General features: G+C 34.9%; 2 protein-coding genes across 9 annotated transcripts in view; one reads left to right on the top strand and one right to left on the bottom strand.

The window, feature by feature from the left end:
• The window catches only part of LOC105225246 (tRNA (cytosine(72)-C(5))-methyltransferase NSUN6), an 83,989-nt gene that overhangs the window by 64,855 nt on the left and 6,015 nt on the right, over positions 1-13,119 (top strand). The window contains exon 1 of one of the 4 annotated variants that reach the window (XM_011203633.3): positions 12,083-12,222. The exons of 1 other annotated variant lie outside the window; for it this stretch is intronic. Coding sequence is in view for 1 of the 3 variants with exons in the window: in XM_011203630.4 (XP_011201932.1) it covers positions 12,657-12,719 (63 nt within the window). In the remaining 2 variants the exon portion in view is untranslated. Of the gene's footprint in view, positions 1-12,082; positions 12,223-12,248; positions 12,390-12,580; positions 12,720-13,119 lie in introns of those variants that run through there. 2 more of the 4 variants (XM_011203632.3, XM_011203630.4) reach the window with 2 other exon arrangements.
• On the bottom strand, positions 6,749-12,833 carry LOC105225248 (ADP-ribosylation factor 1). 5 transcript variants are annotated; one of them, XM_011203636.4, is made up of 5 exons: positions 12,673-12,833; positions 9,204-9,532; positions 9,033-9,142; positions 8,766-8,891; positions 6,749-7,733 (listed from the first exon to the last, which is right to left on the bottom strand). In XM_011203636.4, exons 2-5 carry the CDS (start codon positions 9,349-9,351, stop codon positions 7,569-7,571), a joined length of 549 nt encoding a protein of 182 aa, XP_011201938.1. In that variant the 5' UTR covers positions 9,352-9,532; positions 12,673-12,833; the 3' UTR covers positions 6,749-7,568. The 5 variants fall into 5 exon arrangements, with proteins under 5 accessions (XP_011201938.1, XP_029405644.1, XP_011201936.1 ...); XM_029549784.2 differs by lacking the exon at positions 12,673-12,833 and adding an exon at positions 12,124-12,265; XM_011203634.4 differs by lacking the exon at positions 12,673-12,833 and adding an exon at positions 11,979-12,166.

The following is a 13,119-nucleotide window of genomic DNA, read 5'->3' as shown; positions in this document are numbered from 1 at the left end:
AGACGAAATGGACCATGTCTTACTCGAAATTATTTCCAAACTTAGTACAATGAATTTGAAAAGCTCCACAAAGCTTATAATGCTTTCATGCCTTTCTATAAACCTTGTTTCACAAAGGCGAACAAGTCGTCTTTTTTTGCTTTCTGGTGCGTGCTTCTGTATAACGTCCTGGAAAGTTGTGTTTGCATTTGAATGGTTTCTAAATAAATTTGCTATTTCATTGACAATACCAAGGCAGCTCCATATTGAAGGTAATGACATAGTATTAGAAAGCGCAAGGTTCAATCGGTGACTAGCGCAATGAACATATCGTGCTTTTGAATACAGTTGTCTTATCCTGGTTTGCACTTCACTTAAATGCCCTGACATGTTTGCTGCCATATCAAGATGGAGATCTGTACAACGCTTAAGTATGACTTTTGATAAGTTTTCAGTCACCGTCTAGTGTAGTTGCGTACGACTGTTATAAGTTTGAGCTGAGTTGTGTATAAGAGTTTCAAAAGATTCAGTCAATGATAAATCTTTTTTATTTGCGATTTATTTAAAAAATTTCCTTATTTCGGGGGGGGCTTCAGCCCTCTAGCCCCCCCCCCTGGCTACGTGCCTGGCCAAAAGCAACAACTTTTTGGTGGAGCATTAGTCTTATTATCCGGCGATTTTCGGCAAACTTTGCCAGTCATTCCTCGATCAACTCCTGCCGACGAAATAAACGCATGTTTAAAATCGTCAGTTTTGTGGAGACATGTTCAAAGGCTGACTCTTGCCAGCAACATGCAAGTCCAATTGCAAAATGATCGATCCGTAGCGGCGTTTTCGAAGCAGTTGTTAGACATTGGCGAAAGCAAAATACCAATCGATGATACCGGTTTGATTACATTGCCGAACAACTTAGGTACACTTTTACAATCGAAAGAAGAATTGATTGAAAGTGCATTTCCGAATATTGTTGTACACGTCAACGAAATCAATTTTGCCATTCAAGAAAAACTGCCAGGAGAAGCTACAACATATACATCGATCGAATAGCGTTTTGAATCAAGATGAAGTAGTCAATTATCCAACTGAATTCTTTGGATTCCCCCGGTCTGCCACAGCATCGTTTGGTCCTGAAAGTCGGCTCACCCATTATACTTCTTCGAAATCTGAAGCCACCGACTTTGTGTAATGGCACAAGACTTTCAGTCAAAAAATTGTGGCCAAATTTGATTGAAGCAACAATACTAAATGGCAAGGCAGCAGGTGAAGTTGTACTCTTACCACGCATTCCCATGATTCCAACGGACATGCCGTTTGAATTTAAGCGCTTGCAGTTCCCAGTACGTTTTGCCTTTGCGATGACCATCAATGAATCGCAAGGCCAAACGTTTTAAGTGTGCGACGTCAATTTGGAAGAACCGTGCTTCTCCCACGGCCAATAGTTCGTCGCATGCTCGAGAGTGGGAACACCAAGGTGCTTATTCATTTACGCGCCAGGTGGGAAAACCAAAAATGTTGTATACCATGTTTTATAAATAATTTATAAATAAGTAACAGTTTTACAACAATAAATAAAACACAAAGTAAAAACCCTTAAGAGTTTTAATCGATTTAGGTGTAGCGATGCGCACAGGGTAACAACTAGTCTTTTATAAAATCAATATTTAGTTAAATGTTAAAGTACAGATAGTGTCTAGTCAAGCTAGTCAAGCAATAACAGATACTTAATTATGCTAATTAAAAATACAAAACTTAATCATCTTGTGTCCATGAACTTTTGACCCACTTCTTTATATCATTTATTACTAGTAAATCAGGCACTTCATTTTCGCTCTGAATTTGGATATCAGGAACATCTTTCGTATCAACATCGTCTTTCTTCCATCCATGAAACATCGTCATCATTCATTAAACAGAGAATCTCTCGGGCACGTCTAGCTGCAATTCTTTGAGGACGAATTTTCACGATAGGTAACAGCTCTTGGTTTTTATGTGATTGTTTGTGTTGATTGGTAGCTTTATATGAAGAAAAATATAGGCCACATATGCTACACGATCTTTTAAATAAGTATGACGCGACACTAGGGCAATAACTATCATATGGAACTTGTTTCAGATGGGATGATGCTTGGAGATTTAATAATATCTACAGGAATAATGGAGCAAACTTAACGTCGTTGTCGTTTGAAATGTGATGTCACAAAGCTTTTGACCCCCCCTGCCCCTTGTCACATAATGTCACTTCCGAATGATACTCTCCCCCCCTTAAAGGTGTGACGTAATTTATGGATGGCCCCATATCCGCCTCTGTGTAGCAAAAAATGCACGCCAACAAACACAAGAAAGGTTCGACGTTAAGAAGCTGCAATCATAACATACAGCCGAACGATTTTCTACTCGACACTAATGCTCTCTGAGGGTACTCTTCAACAACTCGGTATAAGGGAACGGTGGGACAGCAATTCAATCTCAGCAAACGAAACCATTGGTTTTCGGAAAGGGCAAATAAACAGTGGGTATGATGAGGAGTGCCGTGTCGCAGTAGAGATAAAACAGTTTGACTACCTCCTAACGTTACAATTGACCATTGCGCTATCGGGCGCACTGTGTGAAAGATAAAAGTCCACCATCAACAAACTGATTGGACCTAATCAGTGTGACTTCAGGCTTGGCTCAATCAAAAACTGACCAGATATTCACCATGCACCCAATCTCGGAAAAGACCCGTGAAAAGAGGATCAACACACACATAGGTTTTAAAGCTGCTTTTGTCAGCACGAAAAGAGCTGTCTTTATGTCGCTATGTTTGAATTTGGTATCCCCGTTAAACTAATGCGGCTGTCTAAACTAACGGTGAGAAATACTAAAAATTCCTTTGGGATCGGGAAGGATCTCTCCAAGCCGTTCAATACCAAATGTGGTTTCAGACTAGGCGACCCCCTATCGTGCGACTGAAGATTTATCTCTACATACCGACATTTAACAAGAGTTCTGTTTGAAAAATTCTCGGAAAATGTCCCATTGGTATGGAAAGTTTGGTACACGGTCCTGCGACGCCCGCACCAAAACCATTCGATGTTTTCGGGCCGTCGATGTACCAGTTCAAAGTGCTATATCTTAGCAGTAGGTCGAACGTGATGTCACTCTATTCAACCTTACTGCTAGTGTTACTGCTAAGGTTAACCTTGAATTTCTTAGTGAAGTTTAATCTTTTGGACATGCTGCCCCTTGGGAGAATAGCCAATTTTATTACACCACTTAAGTCCTTCATACGCTGGAAGGATATTACCTTACCTCTGCCAAACGTGATACTGTCATTCGAAGCAGTGTGTGTTTAGCTATCTCGATTTTTCGGTGAAGCGGTGTGAGTTCAAGCGCTGCCGTCGGGCATGCGCTCATAGCACCCGACACGAAGTTGCAGACAAGTCGTTCCAGCTTCTATAGTTGAAGTCATACGGAAGTCTGCTCCAATAAGTGATAATCGGCCGCAGGTTCATTGTGATGTACAACCACCTGACAACCCTTGGCTTGCAGCCCCGGGATTTTCGTGTTAATCGACTGCACCATTAGTGCTTTAGTAGCTTTGACCATGGTCAGGTCAGCATGCTCCTTCCACCGCAGAGTGGAATCCAGCGATAGACCATATACAGTTGTGTTCAAAACATTTGCAACCATATTGACTATTTTATTTAAAACCATTTCTTTAACTTTTGATAAAATATTCATTTATGTATGTATATATATTTTTTTATTAGAGGTTTTGTTTATACAAATAATCATAAAAACTGAAATATTAATTCATTTGCTTATATTGGTAAAAAGGCATTAAATAAACCAAAGTCAAAATTCAATTAAGGTTGAATTTCGACTCATCTGCCCATAAAATTGAGTTCCAACTCTACTTAGTCCAATTTAAGTGTGAGCAACCAACTTCGCTTTTAAATTTTTTGCAGACGCAAATGGTTTTTTTTTTACATCTGTAACTACGCAGACCAAGCTTTAAGGTCCGTCTTTTGATAGTTGAGAGACTCACGTCGATTTAAATTTCGGTTTTAGCTTCACTTGGAACTGCTTTGTGGTATTTTGCAAAGAAATTTTTTGTTTGCCGGTCTTCTCTCACGGTTGTAGCACGAGACCTACCTTCTCTGTGAGTTGTGTAGATGTTCTCAGTCCGAATAATACGGAAAGTGCATTTCTAAAATCTTCTTTTATTTTTATTTTAAGGTCCGAACTGTATTGCCTCCCATTTTCAATCGAAAATATTACAAAGGTCATAAAATACAGCAATTTACTAGCAAAATAAAAACAAAAATCAAATCAAATACAATATCAGTTGCAAATGTTTTGAATACTTGCATTTCATATTCTATTATATATGTATGTACATATGTATGTATGCATATATTCTACTGGAACATTGCTTTGTTTTTGTTGTAGCTTGAAATAACAATTTCAACAGTACATATGTATGTATGTGACAAATACAAACAATAACTAAACTCGGAAAAAGAGAAAAAAAAGAACACAAAAATTACTTTAGCAACAAAAAAATGGTAGAAACAAATATTTAATGTTGGTTGCAAATGTTTTGACCACCACTGTAAGTCAACTCTACCTCTCTGTCCTCAAGGGTTAGGTTCCTGAAATGGACATAAACCTAAGTCTCGTAAATCATCCTTTATCCTGGTTTAATCCCATTTGTACTAAATCGCAGAATCGAATTCATAACAGGGAAGGAAAGCACTCTATCCTGTGGGATGTCTGTTGTAACGCCGAGACGCATGCTGGTATCACTTACTGTGGTTTCAGTTATTCTAGTGTCAGCGCACGGACTCGTATCTATCTGCTCACCATGTTACCACATTCCTTTGCTCCAGTGCTCTTGCTCCGCTTCCGTGAGACTTGTAGTCAAAGCACCTTCGATATCTACGGAGCCAATTGCACACTATGAGAGCTTTTGTAGCATTGACTGTGGTCAGAACCACATGCTGCTTCCATCGAAGAGTAAAGACCAAACTGACTCACAGCTTCCAAGGGATAAGCAGGTAGGGCATGAACCTTAATCGAGGACGGACCCGTTTTCAAAGGGTTGTTATTCCAGGCCTAATCCCATCCCAATCATGATATCACAGAGAGTGACAACGGACTCCGTTGTTGATTATCCCGAATGTAATAAAGCTCAATTGGACAAAAGAAATATTACAAACGAATAATCAAACCCGTCACATATCAACGAACTGTGCTAATTGAAAAGTACTCTTTACTTATTGTTGACAGATTTAGGTGATACATTTACTTATTAGCATACCTTTATTAGATTTTGAAACAAGAGTAAATAACACAAAATATAACGTATTAAACAAGGAAACAAAAAATTTAAGCTAAATAAGAATGTATGATATGAAATTCTTCGGGAGTGAAATAGGACGATTTAAAATAATTTCCAAATGAATATAGACTATTAAATATTCGTCGATTGCTTGCAGAACTTAATCGACCATAATTTTATAACTCTTAATATGCTCAAATAAGAAAGGACCCTCAACTAATTATCTTAATATTAACCGAAATAGTAGTTTTAAATTTCTTCGGGCGGGCATAAGGCACCACAAGTCAAGGTTCTTATCTTTCGTTCCAATAACAGTAGGGTCTAAGTAACCGGAACAGCACGGATTTTTATCCGCCCAACTGTCAACTCGCCTCCATGCCTCAAAATTACTTTAAAATTATATTTTCTGCCACTACAACAAAAACTCGGTTCTAATTTTTCCCTAGTGATATATGTATAATACAAGGGGTGTTCCAAAGTAAACAGGACTACTCGAATGGCCTTTACGTCTGCTTAACGCTTTCCTTTCATGGGCAAATGCATTTTTCCGAAAAGGAAGAAGTCGCACGGTGCCATATCAGGTGAATACGGGAGTGGTTAATGGTTAAAATGTGATTTTTGGTCAAATACTAGTCCTTCGAATGTTGGATTCTGAGCAATTTTTGGTCGTCAGTCAATTTGTGCGGAACAAGCCGCGCACACACCTTTCGTAAGCCCAAATGTTGAGTCAAAAGGCGATAAATCGACGCTTTGGAGATATTCAATTCCATTTCCATGAATTTCAATAATGATTTCGTCTGATTTTTGATGAATTCACGCACAGTTTCGATGGAATTTCCGGTGATCACGGATTTTGATTGGCCACACGTTGATCGTCATTTATGTCCTCACCACTACTTTGAAAACGTTGAAAATGCTCGTGCACTCTGCTACAGGATAGGCGATCATCGCCATAAACTTATTTCATCAATTGAAACGTTTTGGCAAAAGTTTTGCCAATTTTTAAACAAAATTTAATGTTGACTCTGTGTTCGAAACTCATTTTCGCACCGATAACACATACATACTGACACTTAAAACGCAATAACTTCACTTCCAATCGATGAAATGTCATGAAATTCTCACTGGACAATCGATAAAGATTCTAACGCACCAGTCGACATATGGATGGCGTGGAAAGTATGTCAATAATTTGTTTACACCACCTTATTACAAAATTCACCCCGAGTAATCTTCATATGGAAGAAAGTTGTGACCGTCATTCGATTTTAACTATTTTTGTACTGCGGTCTTAAACAGTAGCAACAGAGTTTAGTTGCGTAGGTTGCATGTATAGATTTACACAAAAATGCACCTTTTACTTAAAATTTAAACACTTCATGAACGCAATTCATAAGATTGAACACGTTCCTCATATTCATGGAACTCAAGACTGGACATTGATTAATTTTTATACTTCACTCTTCTTTAATTGTTTCCTTTTTTATTTACGCATCATTATTAGTAATTAGATAATAATAATTTATAATATCCACTTGTCTATAACCAGAAGAATGGGAGTAGAGCAAAGACCGAACTAATCGTCTTTTATCAATCCTTATCAAAATTGTCGAATGTCTTATCTATTTTTCGGTCTTTCCATTTTTGTTACAATTTTTATTTATTATTTTTAGTTGTTTTTGTTTTTGTATATAAAGAGCTTGTGTGTTGTATGTGTATGTGTTTCGCCTTTGTTTATATTTTGTTGTAATTGTATCAATTAAATTTAATTAATAATCATAGAAATTACAATTAATAAAATAAAGATAAGAAATACTAAAATTATACTTAGAAGTGGATGCCATGTTTGTAGTCCTTTTTGATATTTCTTCCCTTCTTTCACAACTCATCTTATCATTTGGATACACATTGTTGAGATTTGTTATTGTTGCCTTAACATTCATATACATACATATATAAGAGAATTGATAGTTTCATTAAATAGCGGTATTAAATTTTTTTTCTGATGCTCTGTATGCTATGACCTTCTTCTTCCGGTTTCACTATTCTATTTCTTTCAACAGCCGCTAAATGAAATTCGTCGCATGTCGCTTGATTTTGTTGAAGTTGGGATAAGAGGAGAAGAAGGATCAGTAGGATGTCGTTTTTAGTTGATTTTCTTGCTTTCTCTTTTCGCTTTTTGTTTGTATTTATTCAAATTTTCATTAACTTTATGTTTAAATCAAAAAGGTGTTTTTTCATTAATATATTATTATGTGTGTATCTAGCGATTAGCATTCTTAAGTTGGTTAGATAACCAATCCAGACCCTCATAGAGACCATCGCCGCTGGTTGCACACGTCGCCTGAATATACCAATTACGATTTCTGAGTGAGTGCAAACCGAGCTTATCAGTGATTTCGGCTGCATTCATTGCATTGGGCAGATCCTAAAAGAGAAGCATATTTTAATAAGCCGGAGGAATATCGTATCAACATATAGTAAATCTAAAAATGCATATTTATTGTATATTACTTATATTGTTAAGTGATTATATTATCTTAAACTTGACCTAGCCGTCAACAGAGAACTCTTCATAACAAATATCAGTTCTTGTTATGGTGCGATGAGCAAGGTAAAAATTATGGAATATTTTACTTTTTGGCCAATTTTCTTTTAATTTGTAATATGCAGAGTTAAAACCTCCAAATACCAACGATACACTTGCTATGTTCTTATCAGTAAAATCTTATCTGAGCATTGAAAGCATTTTGTAGTACTATGACACTCGGTGTGATATAATGTTTATACATATCGCTCATTTGCTGCAAGACCGGCATAAATCAAAAAACGTGATTTTTGAGTTAATGCTGCAGAATTGTTCGTTATATCATACTTCCTCTTGAGTGAAAAATTCATATGAATACCTCTTATATGCTCCGCTTGAGAAGAGGTGTAAGCTTGGAGTCACCGTGTAAGGTTGTAGTCAGTTGAAACCTTTAAACGCGTTTTCTGGAAAATCTCTTTTTTTGACTTATGCCGGTCTTGCAGCAAAAGAGCGATATGTGTGTACTACGCAATTTTAAATATGTATTGAAACAAATTTAACAAGTAGACCGATTATGCCACAAATGAATTCAAATAAAAATTTATAAATATTTTGTTAATAACTCATTAAGTATTGAGGCAAAAATCATCTTTGACAAATGTTATATTTGATAATTCATAAAATAACAAATTTTAACATAGATTACGTGCATACATACATATGTACATATATGTACATATGAATTTGAGTTAATAATCGACGAAAAATACATATGACTAAAATAAAAATTACTTCAGTGGTAGTATTTTAAACACAATTTTCTACTTTTTGCGTTTTAATGTTCACATAGAGATATTAAATATTACATAATACAAATTTGCATATGTTTAATATTATGAATGCTTATATATTATATATAGCTTCAATACATACCTGTTTGTTAGCGAATATTAATAAAACAGCATCTCTGAGCTCGTCTTCAGCTAACATGCGCATCAATTCCTCTCTCGCTTCACCGATACGTTCTCTATCGTTGCTATCAACGACGAATATAAGACCCTGTTTAAAACAGTTTTTTTTTTTTAATAAAATACTTAGTCAAACAGTATGCATACATATGCAATAACTTAATAAATTTCTTTTAATTTCGGTTTAATAAAAATCGCATCTTTTTAAGAGAGCAATATAAGCTCTACTTACTTGTGTATTTTGGAAGTAATGCCTCCACAGTGGACGGATTTTATCTTGGCCGCCCACATCCCATACTGTAAAGCTAATATTCTTGTATTCTACAGTCTCGACGTTGAAACCTAAGGAAGAGGAAAAATTTAAATATTTTTTTTTTAAATAGCAGCTAACATTAGAACTTACCAATGGTAGGTATCGTTGTAACAATTTCGCCTAATTTGAGTTTGTACAAAATTGTGGTTTTACCAGCGGCATCTAATCCGACCATCAATATTCTCATTTCCTTTTTACCGAAAAGGCCTTTAAAAAGATTTCCAAAAACGTTCCCCATCTTGATACAAGTTATACAATTGTTGTTCTTCTTTCCTTTATTTTATTGTAGACTGTATATTATGTTGCAAGTTATACACTGCAAACTTTGAGATTAATGATACTACTTAATTGGAATTGTTCGGTACGTATAGAGTCGATCCGAGTCTGCACTTTAAAGCTGCAGATTTCAAACAAGTCGGCTGTAAACAGACGAAGACATAAAAAATTAAATAATTTACAAAAAATAAAAAAATAATTGTTAGTTCTATTCATATTTTTTGAAGCACTTGTTTGTATGCATTTTAGCTCGTACTTCTATTCTACGAATTTTTAACTGACTCAAAAGATTGACACTGGTAATCATTGTCAATTCCCTTTCTATCTTACATCCATAATCTGCAATATATTCTGAATGTTATTAGTATCAGGAGCTTAGTTAGTGTATTGATAGCATAAATTATTTGTGGTAAATTGATATTAAAATCTGGGACCGTAATAAATTTTAGAAGATTATTTTTTTTCCTCAAAAATAATTGTTATATTTTAATTTTCCTCATACCGTATATTTTTTACTAAAATAACGTTAGGCCAAGAAACGTTCTCTCTAGACCGGATAGGAAGAGTTGTGTTAGATGATAGATTTTCCCTTTCTGTATATACATAAGTAAGAGCTTAACCTGCAACAGCATCACAACTTCATAGGCGAGCTATAACTCGAGCTCATCATACCATCATACTATGTATGTATATGTTTACTTCGAAGCACGGCATTTACGAGAGGGAATGTGTGGAGTGGTTAATGACGCCATTGTGAATGGTGGTCAGTTCCTGTCTGAAGTTGTGTCCATAGTCTAGTCGGCGTACTGTTAAATGTCGTCGACATTATCAAGGAGTGATTGTGAAACTATTCTAGCAGAATTTTACGGATAGCAGTTTATTGTGTTCCTTGACTTTCCTGCATCACTATCTAGTTGTTCGACAGGAAACATTAGGAGACATCCTGTAATAGTACAGAGTGCATTGATCCGACACTTCAGAAATTTTTTTGCTGCGTTTCTGGTCAAGTCAATTTAAAAAAAAAAATACATTACACGAAAATATAGTAAGAAAAAAATATATTAGTTTTTGGAAACATGTTTATACACATTTATTCATTCTAAAAGCCGTTTTATGATATAATATCGTTTAAATTTTTAACTTTATACATTTATTTCCCAATATATAAATAAAAATAAAATTTAAAAAAATGTCGATGTAACACATATGGAAAGTTTATATTAGGTATGGATTAGATATCTACTAGCCTTACACCTTTTTAAATTTTTCGAAGAGAGTAGGAAGGAAAGGGAACAAATTTTACGAGTGAGTCAGCGAAGTCATTTAGAAACTTTTACCATGTAATTTTGACGTTAACTGATATAATAAATTAATTTAGGGTACACAAAACTATAGAATTTAAACTTATTAACTTTAATACATTTATAAAAATGCAAATATAATTTTATGGAACTGCCATGTCATGGCTTCCACTCCATGTTGTTGTTGGTAAAGTATTCACTTCGCACACAAGTGTCTACAGTTTATTTTTCTAATATTTAAATTTTGAATCTTCACTGGCTTCATAATAAGGAAATTTTTTCATTATTCAGAGAAGATAATTTCTTTATTACCCTATTTTTTCTTTTTTCTGCCAGTACGGCGAAAGCACCACCCTACGTCAAATACGCGACAAAAACGAAAAGAAAAAGGAACTGCGAAACTCCAATAATGTGACGACTATTGAACATACAATTTCCGAAAGAGGAGAAAAGTTAAAACGAACTACAATAAAGAATAAAAGTATGAAGATAGTAACATCGGCAATAGTAGACAGCGATAGCAATGCCGCTAATACACCACATCATTAATGATGACGGAGACGTATTTTTCCGACATACGGCTTTCAATTCACCATACAAACGCAGATAAACGAGGTGAACAATATACAAAAGTTGTGACTCGACTCGTAAAAACGTACCTTTTTCAACTGCAGCTATCTCTAGACCCTTTCTAAACTGCTGAAAACCACAATTGCAAAGAATTTAAAACATCAATTTAAGAACAACTCTAAAAACTTTCAATTAGTAAAATCTACTTCCCGCAGGTAGATTATTTTTTGAAACATAAATTTGGATTAATGGTCTTTGATATAATGCTATTCCAAAATACTAAGATATCGGTATTCCCCAAGATATTAAACAAATGTGTTACTCTTAAGAACCCGACTGAGTAGAAATTATGCTTTGCATTCTACGAATGTAACCACGATCCAGGTCAAAATGAACTTTAGTTCCTATCATTACAATTTATTACGTTTACTACAAGACAAGATATAAACCGCTCAGAACATTTTTCTTACGTTGAATATTTGATACGTCCTATAAAATTTTACAACTTTCTACAGTATTAACTCTAACATCACACTTCATCTAATGAGATACTCAATAATTAAATGAAAAGGATAGCATGTTTTCAATTTAAAATGGAAAAATTAAGATCTAAGGAGCTATGATTACCGATTCCTATATCAAATGAAAGTTCACAGTTTGTTCCTCAAACGAAACATTTATATTTTAAATTTTTTCTTTTTTTAAATCATATACGCACCAATTAATTGAGATGAGTTCACGCACTTAATTTCAGAAATTTTATTAATTTCTGTATGGAAATGTCAGCGAAAATCACAGAGCAATAAACACACGAACACACCAATTTTAAGTACGCTATTTGACGTATAAAATTATTAGCTCACCACGAATAGTTTGTCACCTCACATACAGAAAGTGTTGTGAAACGAATAGATGAATATTGGCTAACTTTGTCTTCCTTGCATGCTGAATATAAGAAGGGTGTAAGTAGTGTCAAACAATCAGTAGAAGACTACAAAGTAGGAAATTACGAAAAGTTGCCACGTCGTGCGTCACAAGTGTCGTAGGCAATGCACAAGTGTGAACGAGAAAACACTATTATCATCAGGATCGAAAATTGGAATTTTTGTTGAAGCCGCAAAACAGCGTTGTAATATTATACTAACTTCTGTATTTGAAAACAAATTTAGATATATGATAGTCCACTTAATGTTGAAATTTTTTTTTGGATAAATGAACTGATCACCTCACTAAACCAAACCATAAATGAACATTATAATTTATAGGTGACCAATATGCGATTTCAGATTTTTTGGAAGTTGGGCAGCACTTATATTTTATATTCTTCCACACACTTTTGTCATAGGAATTTTTCGTGATATTTTCTAACACAAAACCAAAATTTAATATAAGAAAAATGTATCCCAAATCACCTTTTCTACGTAATCCTCTTGTGGAGTCACAAATTCTTCAGCGGAATGTAAGTTAACTTGTTTTAATATTATATATTAATTTTCGGAGAACACTCGTTTGCAAACAATAATGTTCGAACACGCCAAATGTTGTCATATAGTCTACTCGTGTACACAAATGATGATGACAGAGACAAATAAATGTCTGATTATAATTGTGGTTGGGTTGCCAATACCATTCTATTTAATAAACCTATAAGAGTACCTGGTAGTCCCTTGTATTAGAGTACGTAAATGAATATAGAAGCCGCAAATGTTAAAAGATTCTAATTTGTAGTTTTCACTTGAGGCAACATCGAAAATTATTACTTCGAAAAAAATTCACCGGTTCTTCACTTTTGTTTTACGATCGGAACACATAGAGCGCGACAGACTGCAAGCGACATCTGTCAAATATTAACATACCCA

Source organism: Bactrocera dorsalis, chromosome 5 (assembly GCF_023373825.1).
Source record: "Bactrocera dorsalis isolate Fly_Bdor chromosome 5, ASM2337382v1, whole genome shotgun sequence".
Taxonomy (NCBI): Eukaryota; Metazoa; Arthropoda; class Insecta; order Diptera; family Tephritidae; genus Bactrocera; species Bactrocera dorsalis.
This window is presented reverse-complemented; position numbering and strand designations above follow the sequence as displayed.